This window comes from Drosophila pseudoobscura, chromosome 3 (genome assembly GCF_009870125.1).
Source record: "Drosophila pseudoobscura strain MV-25-SWS-2005 chromosome 3, UCI_Dpse_MV25, whole genome shotgun sequence".
NCBI lineage: Eukaryota > Metazoa > Arthropoda > Insecta > Diptera > Drosophilidae > Drosophila > Drosophila pseudoobscura.
In genome coordinates this window covers 20,524,621-20,541,534 of record NC_046680.1, presented here as the reverse complement: position 1 = coordinate 20,541,534, position 16,914 = coordinate 20,524,621, and the positions used below count along the sequence as shown (strand labels likewise).

General features: G+C 44.4%; 1 protein-coding gene across 27 annotated transcripts in view; it reads right to left on the bottom strand.

Moving 5' to 3' along the window:
• mbl (splicing regulator muscleblind) overlaps positions 1 to 16,914 on the bottom strand; it is a 130,341-nt gene that overhangs the window by 14,047 nt on the left and 99,380 nt on the right. For 8 of the 27 annotated variants that reach the window (XR_004468931.1, XR_004468932.1, XM_033378928.1 and 5 more), the window contains exons 3-6: positions 8,681 to 8,851; positions 8,426 to 8,608; positions 6,768 to 7,001; positions 1,668 to 1,982 (exon numbers count right to left, since the gene is read on the bottom strand). Coding sequence is in view for 25 of the 27 variants with exons in the window: in XM_033378928.1 (XP_033234819.1) it covers positions 1,668 to 1,982; positions 6,768 to 7,001; positions 8,426 to 8,608; positions 8,681 to 8,851 (903 nt within the window). In the remaining 2 variants the exon portion in view is untranslated. Of the gene's footprint in view, positions 1 to 329; positions 372 to 1,667; positions 1,983 to 6,767; positions 7,002 to 8,425; positions 8,609 to 8,680; positions 8,852 to 16,914 lie in introns of all 27 variants that reach the window. The other 19 variants (XM_033378936.1, XM_033378938.1, XM_033378929.1 and 16 more) reach the window with 8 other exon arrangements.

The window sequence follows — 16,914 nt, the reverse complement described above, 5'->3', positions numbered from 1 at the left end:
CTACAATTCATCTCTTTTCTATGGCCGAGAGAGGGAGAGACATAAGAAATAAACGCTATTTATATATAAAAAAACAAAACGAAAAAATAATGAATGAAAGCGAATTCGAAGCAAAATTTCCATGCGAAAGGTAGCGAAAGGGCGCAAAAAGCTGTGAAGGAAAAGCCTTTCTCCGTTCAGCTTTTTTTTCTCCAATTTTTTGTCAGGCTCTTTTTTGCATTCAAAAGTTGCGTATTTTATGCAGGATATACATATTTTATGGAGTTTTTTTTTTGCTTTGGTTGTTGTAATTTGTTGTTGTTGCTGTTGTTGTTTGTTGGAGTACTTACGAAGTTTTCATAGTAAAATGAACCAACCGTTTTAACATCCATCTTTTTGTGGCATTTATCGGATTGGTTTTTGGTTTTTTTGGTTTTGGTTGATTATTCAGTTAGTGAATGATATAATTTTTTTTGATTTGTTGTTGTTGTTGTTGTTGTAGTTGTAGTTGTTGGGGTTATAACGGAATTTGTTGATTGGTTGATTGATGATCAGAGGGTTAGGCGCACACACACATTGATTGCAGATTGATTGAGCGAGAGAGAGAGAGTGGAAGAGAGAGAGAGAGAGAGAGAATAATCGAACGGAAGAGTGTGTTGTTGTGTGGAAGAGCAAAAATGAAGAGGAACGGAGGGAGAGAGAGAGAGAGAGAGAAGAACACAAATGAAATTAGTGGATATATCCTTCGCACAGTTCAATCAATTATATTCATAGGTATAGGTATATATATATACTTAGTCCTAAATAGTGTGCGTGAGTGTGGTGGGTGGGTGGCTGGGTGTGTGTGTGTGTGTAGAGGCGATGATGGCGAAAGGATAATCAAGGATATATGCATGTTGCAACTAATTAACCAGCAAAAGCACTTAAACAATTAAGCAACAGCCAACGGCAGCGACTGAGCGACTGAGCGACTGAAAGCGATAGCTGTGGCAGTTGCAGCTGGCAAGAGGCAAGAGGCAGATGGAAAGGCCCAAAAGAAAGAAGACACGCCCCAGCCTTGGCGCATTTATCGGTTAAATCATTTTAATTAACACTTTTGTGCCACGTGAATGGAATGAATCGAGTGCTTGTGCTTGTGCTTGTGATTGATATCATGCCCCTCATGCCCCTCATGCCCCACGCTGTGGAATGCCTGTGTGTATGTATGCTGATTAGTGTGAGTGTGTGGCGGGTTGGGGGGCGGGGGTATGCTGATAATCAAAGTTAATTGAGGGCCCTTTGATGTGCAGTTAAGTGACTGAATAAATGACTAAATGAATGACTGAATGTGGAGTGGGGTTTCGTCGGTTCGAAAGCATTCCAACGGATGTCAAACGGAAGGTTCAACAACAAAAAAACCAAACCCGTATTGTTGGGGGGCGGGCAGGTGGGGGGGGGGGGTGGCTAACAGATCGTTAGCTTAAGTGAAATATATTCTTCACCCGCCTAAAAGCATGCAACGTAAATGGAAAACTATTTTCAACAATCAACAAACAAAAAAAAGGAAGCATTAAAATCAGAGAATATCAAATGAAAGGCAAAAATCAACCACAAAATGTAAAAAAACGGAAATCAAACGAAACAAAAAACGGAAAACAGAAAACACAAAGTGAAAAAAAAGGATAAGAAAAAACAAACAAAAAAAATACCAGTGGAAACAGATCTGTGTCCGCTGCCCGCTTCTTGCCCACTTCCAGTGCTGCTGTATGGTGATGGCCCATGACGGCGGCGGCGGCGGCGGCAGCGGCGGCGGCAGCGGCAGCGGCGGCGGCAGCGTTGTTTGTGGTTGTTGTTGTTGTTGATGTGGTTGCGCCACTGCAGTGGTTGTTGTTGTTGTTGTTGTTGTTGATGTTGTTCAGCTGTTGTTGCAACTGTTGTTGCTGTTGTTGTTGTTGTTGTTGCTGTTGTAGTTGTTGCTGGTGGTGATGGTGGTGTGGGTGGTGGTGTGCCGTAACAGGTGAGGTCTGTGTGTGTGTGCGTGTTCGTGTGTGTGTGATTTTTTGTGCATTAAGAGAGAGTTTTCCAAATTCCATTATGAATTATAAATGGTTCCATAATATCGAGTGTCGTCACAATTTAATTGTTTTTTTTTTTTTCATATTTTTTCCATTTCCCATCAATTATTTAATTTTGTGTCCAATTTTCGAATTTTTTTCAGTTTTTTTCAGTTTTTTGTTTTTTGTTTTTGTGTGCCATCCATCGTTGAAGCGTTTACAGTATGTGTGTGTGTGTGTGTGTGCGTGGTCGTGGGTGTGTGTGCGTTTTTGTTTTGTGCAAACAGATGAAAAATACATAATAGTAGAAGAGTACGGAAAAGTGTTTTGATATTCGGATAAGTAAAATAATAGAAACAAATCAAATTGTTTAGATATATGTATGTATATTCGTACAATAATATGGCCATATTATTTATTGATAAATCAAGCAGAAATCAACAACAAAATTGAACTGATTTCCGCTTGAATATCGTTGGACCTTAAATAAAACTAAATATTTTTGGCCTGCAAATGTCATGGAAATTAATCTCGTGGAAAGCGTAACTCAAAGCCAGTGTTGTTAGAAATATATTTCAAATATAATTAAGCCTTGCAAAGCCGGCCAAAGAACGCATTAGATAGATAGATAGAGAGTGAGTGAGAGTGAGAGAGGGCGAGAGATAGAGATAGAGAGCATTCTGTCTGTCTTAAACTCTAGATCTTAGCTTAGAACTAACTTAGTTGTTTGCAATAAAAACCAACAATCGATTTGACTTTTGACACACACTCGTAGTGTAGGGGGGTGGTGGTGGTGGGGGGGCGCTACCGATGCAGCGTTGCTGGAATAAGATTTGACCTGATTTTCCTCCACCCTGTAAGCCAGGGCCATATATTTGTGGTGTAGAGCCCAAGCTAATGCGTTTGACACCGCAATTGGGTACCTCTCTGTATGTGTGTGTGTGTGTCTAATAACTAAAACCCAAAACGAAACAGAAATAAAAACGAAAGGGCAAAAAACCTTAGCATACATTTGGGGGCACTGCACAAAATTTGCATTTAAATGAACTCGCACGTAGAGAGAGGCAGAAAGGGATAGAGAGAGTGAGAGAGAGAGAGAGAGAGAGACATGAGGCTTCTTTTTTTCTGTTTTTGGGCCGCTGCTGCTGCTGCTTGTCCTGTCTCTGGCAATGAATGCTACAAATGGATTAATTCGCTTGGGCGCGACAACTTCGGTGGGCCACGGGTGTATCTGTGTATCTGTGTGTGTGTGTGTGTGTGTGTGTGTATATTGGGGTCGAGTCTATAAAGAAAAAACAACAGCCGACAGGCCGGCAGGCCGCCTCTGGCTCGGCATCAGACCTCTTTCTCTCTGCTGGACAATTCATTGGCATGGAAATCTCTGCTTTTAGTTAATTTTCCGGTTCAAACGTTATCCTGCCAGACTAATCCATGTCGTTCGTGTCCATGTCCTGTGTCCTCTGTCCTCTGTCCTGTGTGAATGGGGGCCACAGTACAGGTTGACATTTACATTTTTGGGGCAAAAAAGAAGAACAGCAGGCGGCTGTTTCCGCAGTTTTTTGCTCGGCAGGTGGGCCCATCGATTGACATATGGGGCAAAACAAAGAAAACTTTTGGAGGGGTGTTGGGTGGTGGGTGAGGGCTGAGGGGGGGTTGTAAATCATAAATACGGAATACAGTTTCGTGTGTGTCGGGGTCTGTTTTCTGTTGTTGTTGTTGTTGTTGTTGGGATATCTATAGATATTTACATGGTTATATAGGCTGGATGAGTGGATAACAACATTGAATAGTTTTTGGGTACAATAAATATAGACTTTTGCCATGCAAGGGAATACCCCAAATGAGAAATTACAAACTATTCAAGAGTGTACAATGAAACAGCAACGCTGCATCGATCCTTAAGGCTCTAAGACCCGTCTAAACCTGCCCCAAACTATAACCATTACCATCTCTAATCTCTAATCTCTAATCACTTAAGATACACGTTTTGTGGGGTTTTCATGATGGGAAAAGCTAGAGTACTAGAGTGGGGTTATCAACAAGCTACGGTAAAGCATGAAGGGGGGAGGCTGGGGGGTGTTAACCATTTTACAAAATAAAATACAAACGTGGAGAGAGGTGGGAGGTGGGAGGGAGGTGGTGGGGAGGTAAGCGTTTAATTTCTTTCATTTTTCAGGGCCATAATCGCATTAAACGACGACGACCCATAAATACAATTATGCTCGTGTGTGTGTGTGTGTGTGTGTGTCAAAGGACAATTTTCATACAATATACACGTAGGGGGGAGGGGAGGGGGGAGGATGGGCTTCCTTCCGGAAAAGCCTCGATTGAATTACGCCTAAAACGCTGCAACAATTTTTCACTTTATACGATATTATGCTGCAATTATGTGTGCCATCTACCTGCCCTCCCCTCCCCCCCTCTGCCCCCCCCCTGCTGCCGTGCAACAACGTTGTTGCGTCAAATAAATTTCCAGCAGAAAGCAATTAAGTCGCGAATTAAGTACAACGGCATTGGCAGCCAGGACACGGACAGGGACACGTACACGTACACGTACACTGATACGGATACCAGCCAGGACCTGGCTCCGGCACACACGTGGCAATCACGTACGTGTGCTTGTGCCTCTCTCTCTTTCACTCTCTCTCTCTCTTCGCCGGCTGGCTGCGTGCTCAAAGTTTTAACGCGTTATAATAAATGTTAATTTTGGCCCGAACGAAAATCAACATTTATGGCGTGTTTTATGCGAGCCTCAACATATTTTCCCACTCCCCCCCTGCCACTCCACATTGGGGATTATATACCGCTTGCCACCTTTTATATTTTGTTGCCCAAAAATTATAATTTATCAGCATTTAATTATTTATTACTAGACAAACAAAAAAGGAATATCTAAATGCGTACTTGTATTCCGCGATTGTGGAATGATGATTTGGCCATTAGCCCGAAATAGGGATTAATAGCAACGTATGTAGGCTTAATATTTATAGTCTTTAGACTCCCCTCAGTCCCCCTTTAGAGCCCTGGAGGAGCCTACATATAGCCGTATATACCCAAAGGCACTTGGCACTAGAGTGGTGTAGCTGGCAGGCAGAGGAGAGCCCCCTGATAGCCCCCTAAATGCCCCATAAACTATGATATTTGTCTGAATATTTCCAAGAGATTTTTCTACAAATATTTCCTCTACTAAAACCTAAATATCTTCTCTAGAAAACTATATGCGAATGCCCCTAATGGAAGATAAATCTAGCCTAAATTTGTAGCTGGCAGGCAGAGGAGAGCCCCTAATAGCACCATTATAACCCCATAATAGCCCATATTTCTAGGAGATTTTTTTACAAATATTTCCTCTGCTAAAACCTTAATCTATTCTCTATAGGAATATATATTCTACAGCATTATATCTATCTAGATATAGATAGAATTGTGTGGAATTTTTGTGTACGCGAATGCCTCCTAATGGAAGATAAATCTGGCATAAATCTGCATCTGACAGGCAGAGGAGAGCCCCCTAATAGCACCATTATAACCCCAAAAACTATGATATTTGTCTGAATATTTCTAGGAGATTTTTCTAAAATAATTTCTGCCCAGGATGTGCCCCAAAACACTCTGATATTTCCTCTTTTAGAGCCTGAATATCTTCTCTAAAAGACCCCAGCATTATATCGAACAGAATTGTGTGGATTTTTTTGTGTACGCGAATGCCCCTAATGGAAGATAAATCTGGCATAAATCTGTATCTGGCAGGCAGAGGAGAGCCCCATAATAGCACCATTATAACCCCAAAAACTATGATATTTATCTGCATATTTCTAGGAGAATTTTCTAAAATAATTTCCGCCCAGGATGTGCCCCAAAACACTCTGATATTTCCTCTCTTAGAACCTAAATATCTTCTCTATAAGAATATATATTCCCCCGCATTATATCGAACAGAATTGTGTGGATTTTTTTGTGTACGCGAATGCCCTTAACGGAAGATAAATCTGGCGTAAATCTGTAGCTGGCAGGCAGAGGAGAGCCCCATAATAGCCCATATTTCTAGGAGATTTTTCTACAAATATTTCCTCTACTAAAACCTGAATGTTTTCTCTATAAGAATATATATCCCCCCCGCATTATATCGAACAGAATTGTGTGGAGAATAATCTCTATTTTCTACTACTACTTGTATTTTATTTATAACTATTTTTGGTCGATGGAGACAGATTTAATATGTGTGTGGTTTGTGTTAAAGTTAATGAAATTGTTGGGCATGCAGCGTGGAGCTAGTAATTAAATTTGCTTTAAATTACAAAGGGGGTCAAAGGGGGTCAAAGGGCGTCGGACAGTGGAAGTTAAAGCAAATTCAATCAACTATTTTCGAACTAGAGGACGGCCTAAGGCGAGTCCTTAAACAACAAACAACATACTATAGAGAGGGGTAGAGTTTTCTGGGGGGTGTGTATCTATGTATCTATGTATCTATGGCATACTTGGTGGCTTGTGTGTTAGTGCAGGAGTAAAGTTGTGTGTGTGTGTGTGTGTGTTGTTGTTGTTGTTGTTGTATATCTCTGTTTGAAGTTAAAAGATAAACGAAAACAGCGCTAGTGAAAGGCAGCAAACATTGGAATGGAAAAAACAAAACAAACGTTAGGCGGCTTAAACAAAAAAGGGCCAAAGGGGGGGGTAACACAAAAAGGTGTGTGGGGGGTGGGGGTGGGGGCTGGGGGGGGTTAAAGTATTGAGAAAATATATAGTATATAGCCATACCGCAGCTGCAGCAGCGACAGCGGTGGCGCGTGTTTGGGCCGCTTTTAATTGTGCCTGTAGGTGCAGGGGGGGATGAAAGTAGCGGCAGGGTTCACGGGCGCACCGTCCCTTAACGGCGTCCATGCATACCGTTATCGAGCCATCGTCGTGGCGGGCGACACTCTCCTGCGGGTGTGCGAACCGGCATTCGGATTCGGCCCGCTTGCAGGCGCCGCGCAGGAACTCGCGACACACCTGAATCGTGATCGTGATCGTGATCGTGGTGGGGGCGAGGGGGGGTTGGGGGGCCACACACACACCCACGCACACCCACACGCACACACATTATCATTGTTGTTGTTGTTGATGGTTGTTGGTTGGTTGTTGTTGATTGTTGTTGGTTGTTGAAATTCGCCGTTGATTGCAGATTGGTTGGTTGGTTGGTTGGTTGGTTGCGGGCGTTGGCAGCGGATAGCAAAAGTGGCAGCAGTTGTGGTTTCGGTTGTTGTTGGTGGTTGTTGGTTGTTGGTGGTTGTTGGTGGTGGTTGGTGGTTGGTGGTGGTTGGTGGTGGTTGGTGTGTTGGTGTGTTGTGGTGTGTTTTTAGGCGGAGAAGGTGTGTGTGTGTGTTTTTTTGTTGTTGTTGTTGTTTTGGAAATAATGGAAGGATATTCAGTAACAAGTTCATTTCTTTTTGGTTTTATATAAATATAGATTTTATTTTTATTTTTTTTTTTGTTGTTGATTTTGCAGGCAAGTGTTTTCTTTTTAGTTGCTGTTGCTTTTGTTGTGGTTAGAGCCAATATTTGGTTTGATTTTTGTTTAGTTTTTGCTTCATGCCGATTAGTTTTGTCAAATTTTTCAAAATTTTCGGTGGCACAAAGATAGATAGAGAACAACGAGAATGCAAGGATTAAGGGAAATCAAAAACACTAACAAAACATCAAACAAAAGACCATAACGAGCTCGGTGGGGAGAGGGGGGGACTGTTTTTTGTAGAGAGAAAGAGAGGGAGAGAGAGGGAGAGAGGGAGTGTCTGCTGGGGATCTGCCTGTTAGATCTAGCCCTCAATTAGAATTTAGCAAAATGGATACCAAATTGAGAATTCTGGGGGGGTGGTGGGGGCAAAACAGATCCCTAGATCCAAAAGAAAAAGAGAGACAGAGACAGAGACAGAGACGAGCTTAAAAAATAAAAAAAAACCAAAAAAAAATCGGAAAAAACGAATTGTTAGAGAAACAAACATCAAGATTGGGTTGCTTCAAAAATTTGGCGTACTTTTTTTTTTTGGTTTGTTAGACGCGTATCTGTGTATGTGTGTGCGTGTGTGTGTGTCAATTGTCAAATCAATTCTGGGTTATAGAACGAAGTCAGATTTAGTTTTTGTGCGAATTAGAACTCAAAACTCTGTACAATATCATTGTTTTAGCTCGCAATTTGTTCTTTTGTATAGCACATATTTTTTGTTGTTTTTTTTTTAAATATTAATACTAATTATAATTAAAATACACAAAAAAAAAACAAACAAAACACAAAACGAAACGAAATGGTAAGACATTTGGGCATTCATTGGCATTTCGTAAGTAAAATTGTAATTAAAACGTAAAACGTAAAACGTAACGTAACGTAACGTAAGCGTAACGTAAAGGCAGCGGCGGCGGCGGCGGCAAACAAAACTCACCTCTAGCCTGTCGGAACGTGGTATTTTCTGTTGTTGCACCTGCACCGCCTGCGGCACCACCGGCCCCAGCTGGGCGGACACGGCCGACGGATCGGGCCCCAGCAAGGTGGGCACCAGATGTCCAGTTGTGTAGTACGGACTGTACGAATTGGCCGGTATCCCGGACAAGTATGGATTTGTGGCCTGCAAAAAGGACAGCATTAAAGGGGGACCCTCTGGGTCTGTGGGGGCGGGGGGGAGGAGGGGGACACTCACCACGGCTGGCACTTGGCCGGATATGACCGGCTGGCCGGGGGCAATGCCCATCTGTTGCATCAGTGCATTCTTGAGGGCCAAATGATTGCGTCCATTTATCAATAGCTGATCCTTCAGATGCTGTGGTGGATGAAAGTATTTGCACGGCGGTTTCTCACGATTACAGCGGCCCTGCAAAGGAAAAACACAAACACAAAAATTGTTAGCAAAACAGAGGGAAAAAAGAGGCCAAAGACAGACTTCGATTTCGAGGGGGGGAAACGCCTTTGTGGCACTAAATAAATTAAACACGCAACTAATTTATGTTCATATTTAGACCGGATGTTGATTGACGCAAATTGTGGCGCTTAACCTTAATTCCTGTGGCGATGCCACCATCAGGGGCAGTTTTATTTGATTTTATTAGAAATATATTAAAGGGCAGTCGCTGGCCCCTCAGTGCCCCCCCCTTCCTCCCCTCAACTGTGACCCTTCGACAGGTGACTCATGGGGCATGCAACCAATTAACTGCATGCAAATGCGTTTGCGATTTCCCTTTGAGCTGGCATTTTTTTTTTCTTTTTTTTTTAATTGCACTTCATTTGCACTTGCGAGGGGGGTGGGCAGGGTGGGGGTGGGGTAAGCCCAAATGTCAACAATAATTATTATGACCAAAAGTCTGAGAGTGAGAGCTAATGCGCCCTGGGGCATGCAACATGCAGGCAGGCAGGCATGTAAATTATATTTAATTCAGAGCAAATGAAGTTAACAAATATTTGCACTCGAGAGGCGACTCCACGAATGTGGAGCGGCAAAAAAAAAAAAACAAACACACACACACAATTCAGGAGTGTGTGTGTGTGTGTGCATAAATTGATTGTTTGCCTTGGACCAGGACGAGGACGTGGGTCCTGGTAGCAGCTCTGGGGAGGACCTCGGGACCCCCAACAATTGGGGCGTTGAGCAAACAGAGCTGGCAACAGTAGCAACTCGGTTTTTTTTACCACCCCCCCACCCAGTGGTGGGGCTGCCGCTGCTGTTGATGGCATTTCAAATTTATGACGCAATGAAAGCTGCACAAGATTTATGGACTTTCCCGACAAAAACCGGACGCTAACTTACAAATAATTGTTGTCGGAACAATTTGCATTTCGGTATTGGGGTTATTTTTTTTGTTCCAAACGAATATACGAATATTTATTTGATAAACTGCTAAAAAGTGAGCCACCATTAACTTAATTAATTATCCAAATTTATGTACTAATATAGGCCCAAAATATTTGTGCAGCACACAAGGAAAATGATGGGAATTCACAAAATATTTATTGTTGACAAGAGGCAGACACACAGGCTGGCAATCAGGCATGCCACATGAGGAGGCAGGCACTTTTTTGGTTTATTTGTTGTCATTTAATGCTTCGATTGAGTTTATTTAACAGCCAACAACAGCCACAGATTGACTCTCATTTGTAGCTGTGTGGCAGTACTTGTATCTGTATCTGTAGCTGTATCTGTATCTGCGCAAGTATCTGTGCAGCTGTCTGCCTCTGGCCTCTGGCTCGCTTCAATCAAATTGTAATGCAATTTTTTTAGAGAGCATCGCACACTCGTTGTCCCTCGAAAGTGGGCTAATTGCCTGCTGATTGGCTCAGGTGTTTGATAAATGGCATTATATGGCAGGACGAGGCATGGCCTTAAAGGACCCTCTTAAAGGGCTACCCCACAATCGAACAAGACATTATTTTTCTGCATTTCTGGCAGACATTATCTTGTGGAAGCCAAGCGTGTGCCCCCCCCCCCCCCCCTCGCCGGGTGGACACTTTTCTTCCGTTACGCTTTCTCTCTCTCTGTCGCTTTTTTTTCTTCTTTGCTTGCCACACGCCACACTAAACATTTTCATGTCATTTCGATTGTAATCTGCATGGCTGCCCTCCGCCGTCTGGTGCGAAAAAAAAAACGGAAAAGCGAGTGTGAAAATTGCAAATGGTGTCCACTCACGCACGCGGAGAGAAGGAGCCAGCAGAGAGAGAGACAGAGAGACAGACAGACAGAGAGATAGACAGAGCGACAGACAGCATATTTGCATTGCAGGACTCTGAAACTGGCATCCTGCCGTGGCCGTGGCCGTAGCCATGGCCTCCTCCGCTGCAGATTATCCGCTTTAAATTGCAATGATTACTTTTCCCCTTTTGCTAGTTTTTTTTGGGGCTGGGGTTGGGGCTTTATAGTGATGGCATTTCAGAGCCATTTTTCTTCGCCGTCTCGAAACAATGTCGCCTTGGCTCCACGAGTGCTGAGGGGGGGTAGAGGGGCTGTCTTGGGCTAAGGAATTTCTCATGTTTTCTCCTGCCAAGTGCAAGTCAGGTCCAGTCATGTATATCGTCGCGTATCGCATTGCCATTTGGCCGGGACTCTGGAGCACTCAGGACGATGTCCTTGCGCCGGCCCCAGGTCCTGGGGTATTAAATGTCATTTTGCATTTCGTGACAAGTTGGCTAATCTGACTCGAAAGTTATTTATTTCTTCTTTGTTGAGTGCAAAAGGAATTTTTCTTACGTTCCTTTTTTTTCCTTTTGGACCCTAAGAGCATTTACATGGCTTTTTCCCAGCCCCCCCCTCAAGCCCCAGCCCCCCGCTTGACTCAATCTTGACTTGAAGTTTGCTCAGGCCCCCCCCTGGAGGGGGTGGGACGGGGGGCGATAGCTACTTTTCTTCAATTTAGCCGCGATACGAATCGTCTTTGAATGTTAATAAAACGGATTTTTATGCAAATTTAAAACTGTTTAGTGGTTCGACTTTGGTATGCATTAAAAAGGAGTTCTCCCGCGGCAAGGGGGGGACGGGGAAGGGGGGGGGGGATAGACAAAGAGTTGCTTGAAATGGAAGGCTTGGCTGTGCTTTCTTTCGATGGGAAATGGATCCAACTTTAAGGCAGTTCCAGGACAATCGGGAGGCCCAAGGTGCTGCCGATCGGTGCAATTCATGCTAAGCCCCCTTCATGTCCCCCCCTTGGCCGGAATGCAACGGAGGCAACTCCATTTAAGGCTTTACATAAAACATAAGCAGAAACTGTTGTTGCCCGGTCGAATGCCCCAAAAAAAAGGAGGATGGTAATACAAACTAACGGCAGTACAAGCTTTGGCACTTTAGAACTCACACAGGGACACAGAGGGGCACACACAGGGACACAGAGGGACACACAGAGGGACACACAGAGGGACACACACATGCGGGAAGAGAGTTGAAAACTATTTGCCACACAGATACACACCACCACCAATAAGGCAAACAACAAATCGAGATAATCAAAAAGCAATTGCAGCCAGCAAATGATACCCAAAGAGACGGAGAGAGAGGGAGAGAGAGCGGCTTTAAGGCACATATTTATTGTATTAAAAATGGGGGGAACAAAAAATTCCACCATTCAGGGCAATTTTTCCGATTTCCAGCCGATGCACTATGGTCCGAACGACCACTTTTGTTGGCCAAAACCTAATTTTTCAAAGTCAAAACTGAAACCTGGTTTTGATCGCTCTGCATTAGAAAAAGATCGACCATTAAATCTGCGTACCAGAAATTTCCATAGATGGCGCCACATTCGCAAAATCAGCTGTGCAACCCAACTGTTTTTATAGTAAAGCACGTGAAGGGAAAAAGTGGCAAATTAATAACCACTTTAGATATCTCAAAAATTGAAAAACGCCAAGACATGATTAAATTTTTTTGATGAATCTTAATCTGTCGGGTTCTTACTACGTGTTTTGAGTTTTTAACTGTCTCTAGTAGTTCTGATGTCTTCGTAATTGAAGGTTAAAGTGAGGCCTTCAACATGTGCCAACTTGTAATGAAAACTAATTTTTGAAAAGGTGTACAAAGTGAGTCCTACCTAGTCCCACCCTGAAACCTTTTCTGTGTCGTAGATTAATAAATTCTGTTTGAAATGTATATAGTTAGAAATGCCACTTTTTACCACAATTCTTGGAATTTGCATTAATAGAGCATAACCTCAAATTCGAAAATGCAGATTTGTTTGCCGAATGGAATTCAGAGAAGGGTAAAATTATCAATTATTTGAAAACGGATCTTAAGGCGACATATCATATGAAATTAATAAAGCTTTTGAAGATACCAGCAAGAAAATTTGTTACCGTTTGGCAACATACCGGAACAAATGCCGGTAAAATTCAAAGATGTTTGAACGAAAATATGTGGATTGGCCACAAGCCTTTGTTATAATACATTTATCTTTATGTCCAAATATGCTAACTAAGTTCGTAAGGCTGTACAGGACCCAGTCGGAAAGCCGGCACATATCTCACTTAACGAGGCGTTAACCTTGCTTCTGGACAAGGATTTCGGCAATAATTTACGGAAACCTTTAAACGATTTTATTTTTATTTAAATCAAAATTTTTTTTAGTCGTGCAACGCCGATTCCTTAAATAAAATATGCTTAATACTTTTTTTCACTATAACTAAAAATTTAAATATGCATTATTAAAAAAAGGGGCGGTGCCACACCCATTTTTTTTCTTAAATCCATTTCTTATTGATTATATGTATCCAATACAAAAAACTAAATGAAAAAATCTTGTTCCGTTCGGGAGTTATTAATTTTGGCCAACAAAAGTGGTCGTTCGGACCATAGTGCGATGGAAGAATATTTTTGTAAAATGCAAACAAATTGGCTAAAGGCAAATGGTCAATATTTGTTAGAGCCGAGAGAGAGAGAGAGAGAGAGAACCGTATGGAGAGGGAGATAGAGATAGAGACGTAGATAGCCCCATGACAAAACAATAGCCCAAGGGGGAGGGGGAGGGGCCTCGCAGACAATGGCAGGGGGGCGGGCATGGCCGTGCAACAGTCACTGAACTCGCCTCCAACTAGCCAATGCATATGGCAGGCTCCACCCCCACCCCCCCTTTATCTCCCTGGGAAACAAAGGACGAGCCTCCCTGGCACGCCATGTTTTTTTTTCAATCATGCATCCGCTCGAGCGGCCGTTGCATTCAATGGAGCCTCCGCATACTTTTGGGATTTGCAACTGAATCCAAGGGGGGGGGGGGGGGGGGTGGGGTCCCCCCTCGTTTGGGCTTTAAATCTTTGAAGCCTGAAAATAACCCTAGAGGAACTTTTTGCGAATTAATTGAAAAATGTGGCATAGAATTTTTGGGGGCTAAGTGGATTAACTTTTAGGGGGCAGGGGCAGAGGCAGAGGCGTTGTATCGACTGCCATGTTTGCGTTTCATTTGCTCATTTAACCTCTTCGCTCTCTGCTCTCCACTCTCCACTCTCCACTCTCCGCTCTCCGCTCTCTGGTCTTTCTTTGGCACCTCCATTCGCGCGCGGCATTCATTTGTCCGCTTATCAGAGCCGAAATTCACTTAATTTAATTAAAGTGCACGGCGCGAAAGAGGAGCCGGAAGAAGCAGCGATGGCCACTGGTCATTCCACCGCCATCATCATCAACACGAGGACGATGACGTCCAGGACGAGAGAGAGAGAGAGGGAGGGGTAGAGCCAACGACGTCATGGCTTCATTTACGCCTCCCGGTTGCCCGGTGCCTCGGCTCCGTTGCGCCCCCGAATTAATTTCCGTTTTGCAAACCAATTGAAAATCCAATTTTCAATACACAAACCATATAGAGAGAGAGAGAGAGAGAGGGGTGGCCTAGAGGGGGGGCATACGTTTAACTAACGTCCAGTGGCAGTGGCCGTGCCACACACGTGCGGCAAAAGTTTGCTCACTTTTAAAGAGCTTTAAAAAGTGGCAAACGGATGGAGTCCTGCGGGGGGGGGGGGGCCCACTGCGCCCGAAAGTAGGCAACAATATATGGGCATTAAACGTAAACCGACTGCAGCCTGCCACCGGGTGGCACTGCTGTGGTCAGGTGGCCGTCTCCCCTGCTGGTCACTGCCTTGTTTATTTGTACACACACGGCCACCACCCCATCCCGCCCCCACCCTTCCAGGGATATACACACTCCCTCTCTGGCTCTGGCTCTGGCTCTCTCCCTCCCTCCTGCATGCGGCCACATAATGCACGCCACGGCGCCTGTCCCAGCCCTGGGGCACATTGATTTTTTGCCTTGCCACCCCCTCCCCCGCCCGCCTGCAGCCGCCTTACAAATTGCCATTCCAGGCCCAGGATGATCTGCTTAGGCGGCTCTTGATTATCCAACCGTTGGCGGGTTGGCCTTTCAATGGCATTCAAAGAGATTCATTTTCCCTGCATTCAATTGCAAGAAAAATTCCTAAATATCCTTGAGGCAGGAAAATATTGAATTTTCTTCATTTTTGAGTTTGAAAGCATTTTCATGCCTTTTCTTGAAACTTTTTGATGGCCTATGACCTGGGACATGACTTGGCCATTATCTGTGTGGCAATCGACACACGCACACACGCACACTGGGGGCAGGGATTGGTGGCAACATTAAATGGCGAGTTTTTTGTATATGTTTTTTTTTTTCTCGCTTTTTGATGGCTTTTTAACTGCAGTCATTTGCAAAAGACACACACACACAGATGTGTAGGCAAATGTTTGCCTAGGACACACACACACACACACACACACTTGCACACACGACATGGCGGCGTTTCCGTTTCCTTCACGGAGGTTCGCGGCGACAAAATATCGCGTGACGCGGCGATAAAAAATAATCATCATAATGTTATACGGAGAAAAAGGAGGGCCAACGAGGGGGGCAACAAGGGGGCCAGCGAAGGGGCAGAGCCCAGGGTGGGTTGTGGTAGATTTTTATCGATTTTGTGGCCCCCCTTATGGGTGGATGGCCCCATTTAATGCGATTATTTGCGATTTCTTGTCCGCAAATTAACGACCAGCGGCCGCTTCATAATAATTTAGTAGTCGCAGGGCCATAATAACAGGCCGCAGAGGCGACTGTGGCATGCCCCAAGGTCGTGATGTAAGCAAATTGATTTCGGTTTGGCCTGAAACATATGTCGCCCCTCTCCCCCCCTCTCCCAGGCTCGTAAAAAAGGGGTCATGGGGGGTGTTCTCCTGTGCTTCTAAAACTTTTGGCAGGAGGCACTTGGCATTCAATAGTTGCATGCCACAGCATATTTTCCAAAGCCAACTAATTGAAAAGGGAAGCTCCATAGAGAGAAAGTTTAGGGCAAACAAAGAGGGGGAGAGAGGGGGGGGGAGACAAACAGGGACACGAGGACACGCTTTTAATAAATCCATCACATAACCCGCATTATTAAAAAAGATCCAAGTCCTGACACGAACAAGCAAAAGTTTGCGCTGGCAAACAAACAGAGGAGGCAGGACGCAGGACTCGGGTCGCAGGACGCAGGACACGGAGAGCACAAGAGACATGTCTAGAGACAGAGAAAGAGCAGCAACAAAAAGGCGCTTATCAAATTTCCACAAACGATGACAATCAAGGGGAGCAGTGGAGCAGCAGGGGGTGGGGGGAGGGGGGCTATGGCAGGACCCTTAGACGTGGCGCTGTCCTGCCGTTGGAGTGAATGTAATCGCCAATAAACTGCATAAAGCGGGCAGCGGGCGATGCCGAAGGAATTCAATAAATTCGCCAACAAAAAAAAAAAAGGACGAAAAACCCCTTTGAGTGAAGCCCATAAATAATTCAATTGTCAACACGACTCCACGGCAATGCAACATGCGATAATGTTGCCACACACACGCACACAGACACGGGAGAAAGGACAACTTTTATGGCAACAAAAGTAAAGTTTTCTTCGTTTTTGCAACTTTATCGATTTACACGAAATGAGGCTCGTTATTAGTTGCAAGGAGCATGTGTGGCAAGGAGAGGGGGGGGGGGGTGGGGTGGTCCATCCTGTGAGCGGCAGTTGTCAATGACAGCCCTGCCAAAGAAAGGACTTTTTCAACTCAATTAAAGCCAAGGCTTGCCGCTGAAATTACTAATCCGGTGGCAGGTCCCCCCCTCCCCCATGGCTTGCCACAGATCTGCAGCCATGGGTTTTCCGTATTTCATTTCTAGGGTGTCTGCCAGTCGCCAGTCGCCAGTCGCAGGCAGCGGCCCCTTTGCGCCTTTTTTTTATGATTTGTTTCGCTTGCCACATTTCCGTTTTAAAGGACATCGTCCTTCGACATAGCTGGGGCAATTTTTTATTGTTAGAAAATTGTTTTCTCCGCACGAAACGCATGGAACGGCGAGAGGGGCGAGGGGGGGGGAGGGGAGGGGGGAATTGATTTCTTGTCTTTATGGCATTGTCCCTTTTTTTGCCAGCCAAAGGAGAGATCCT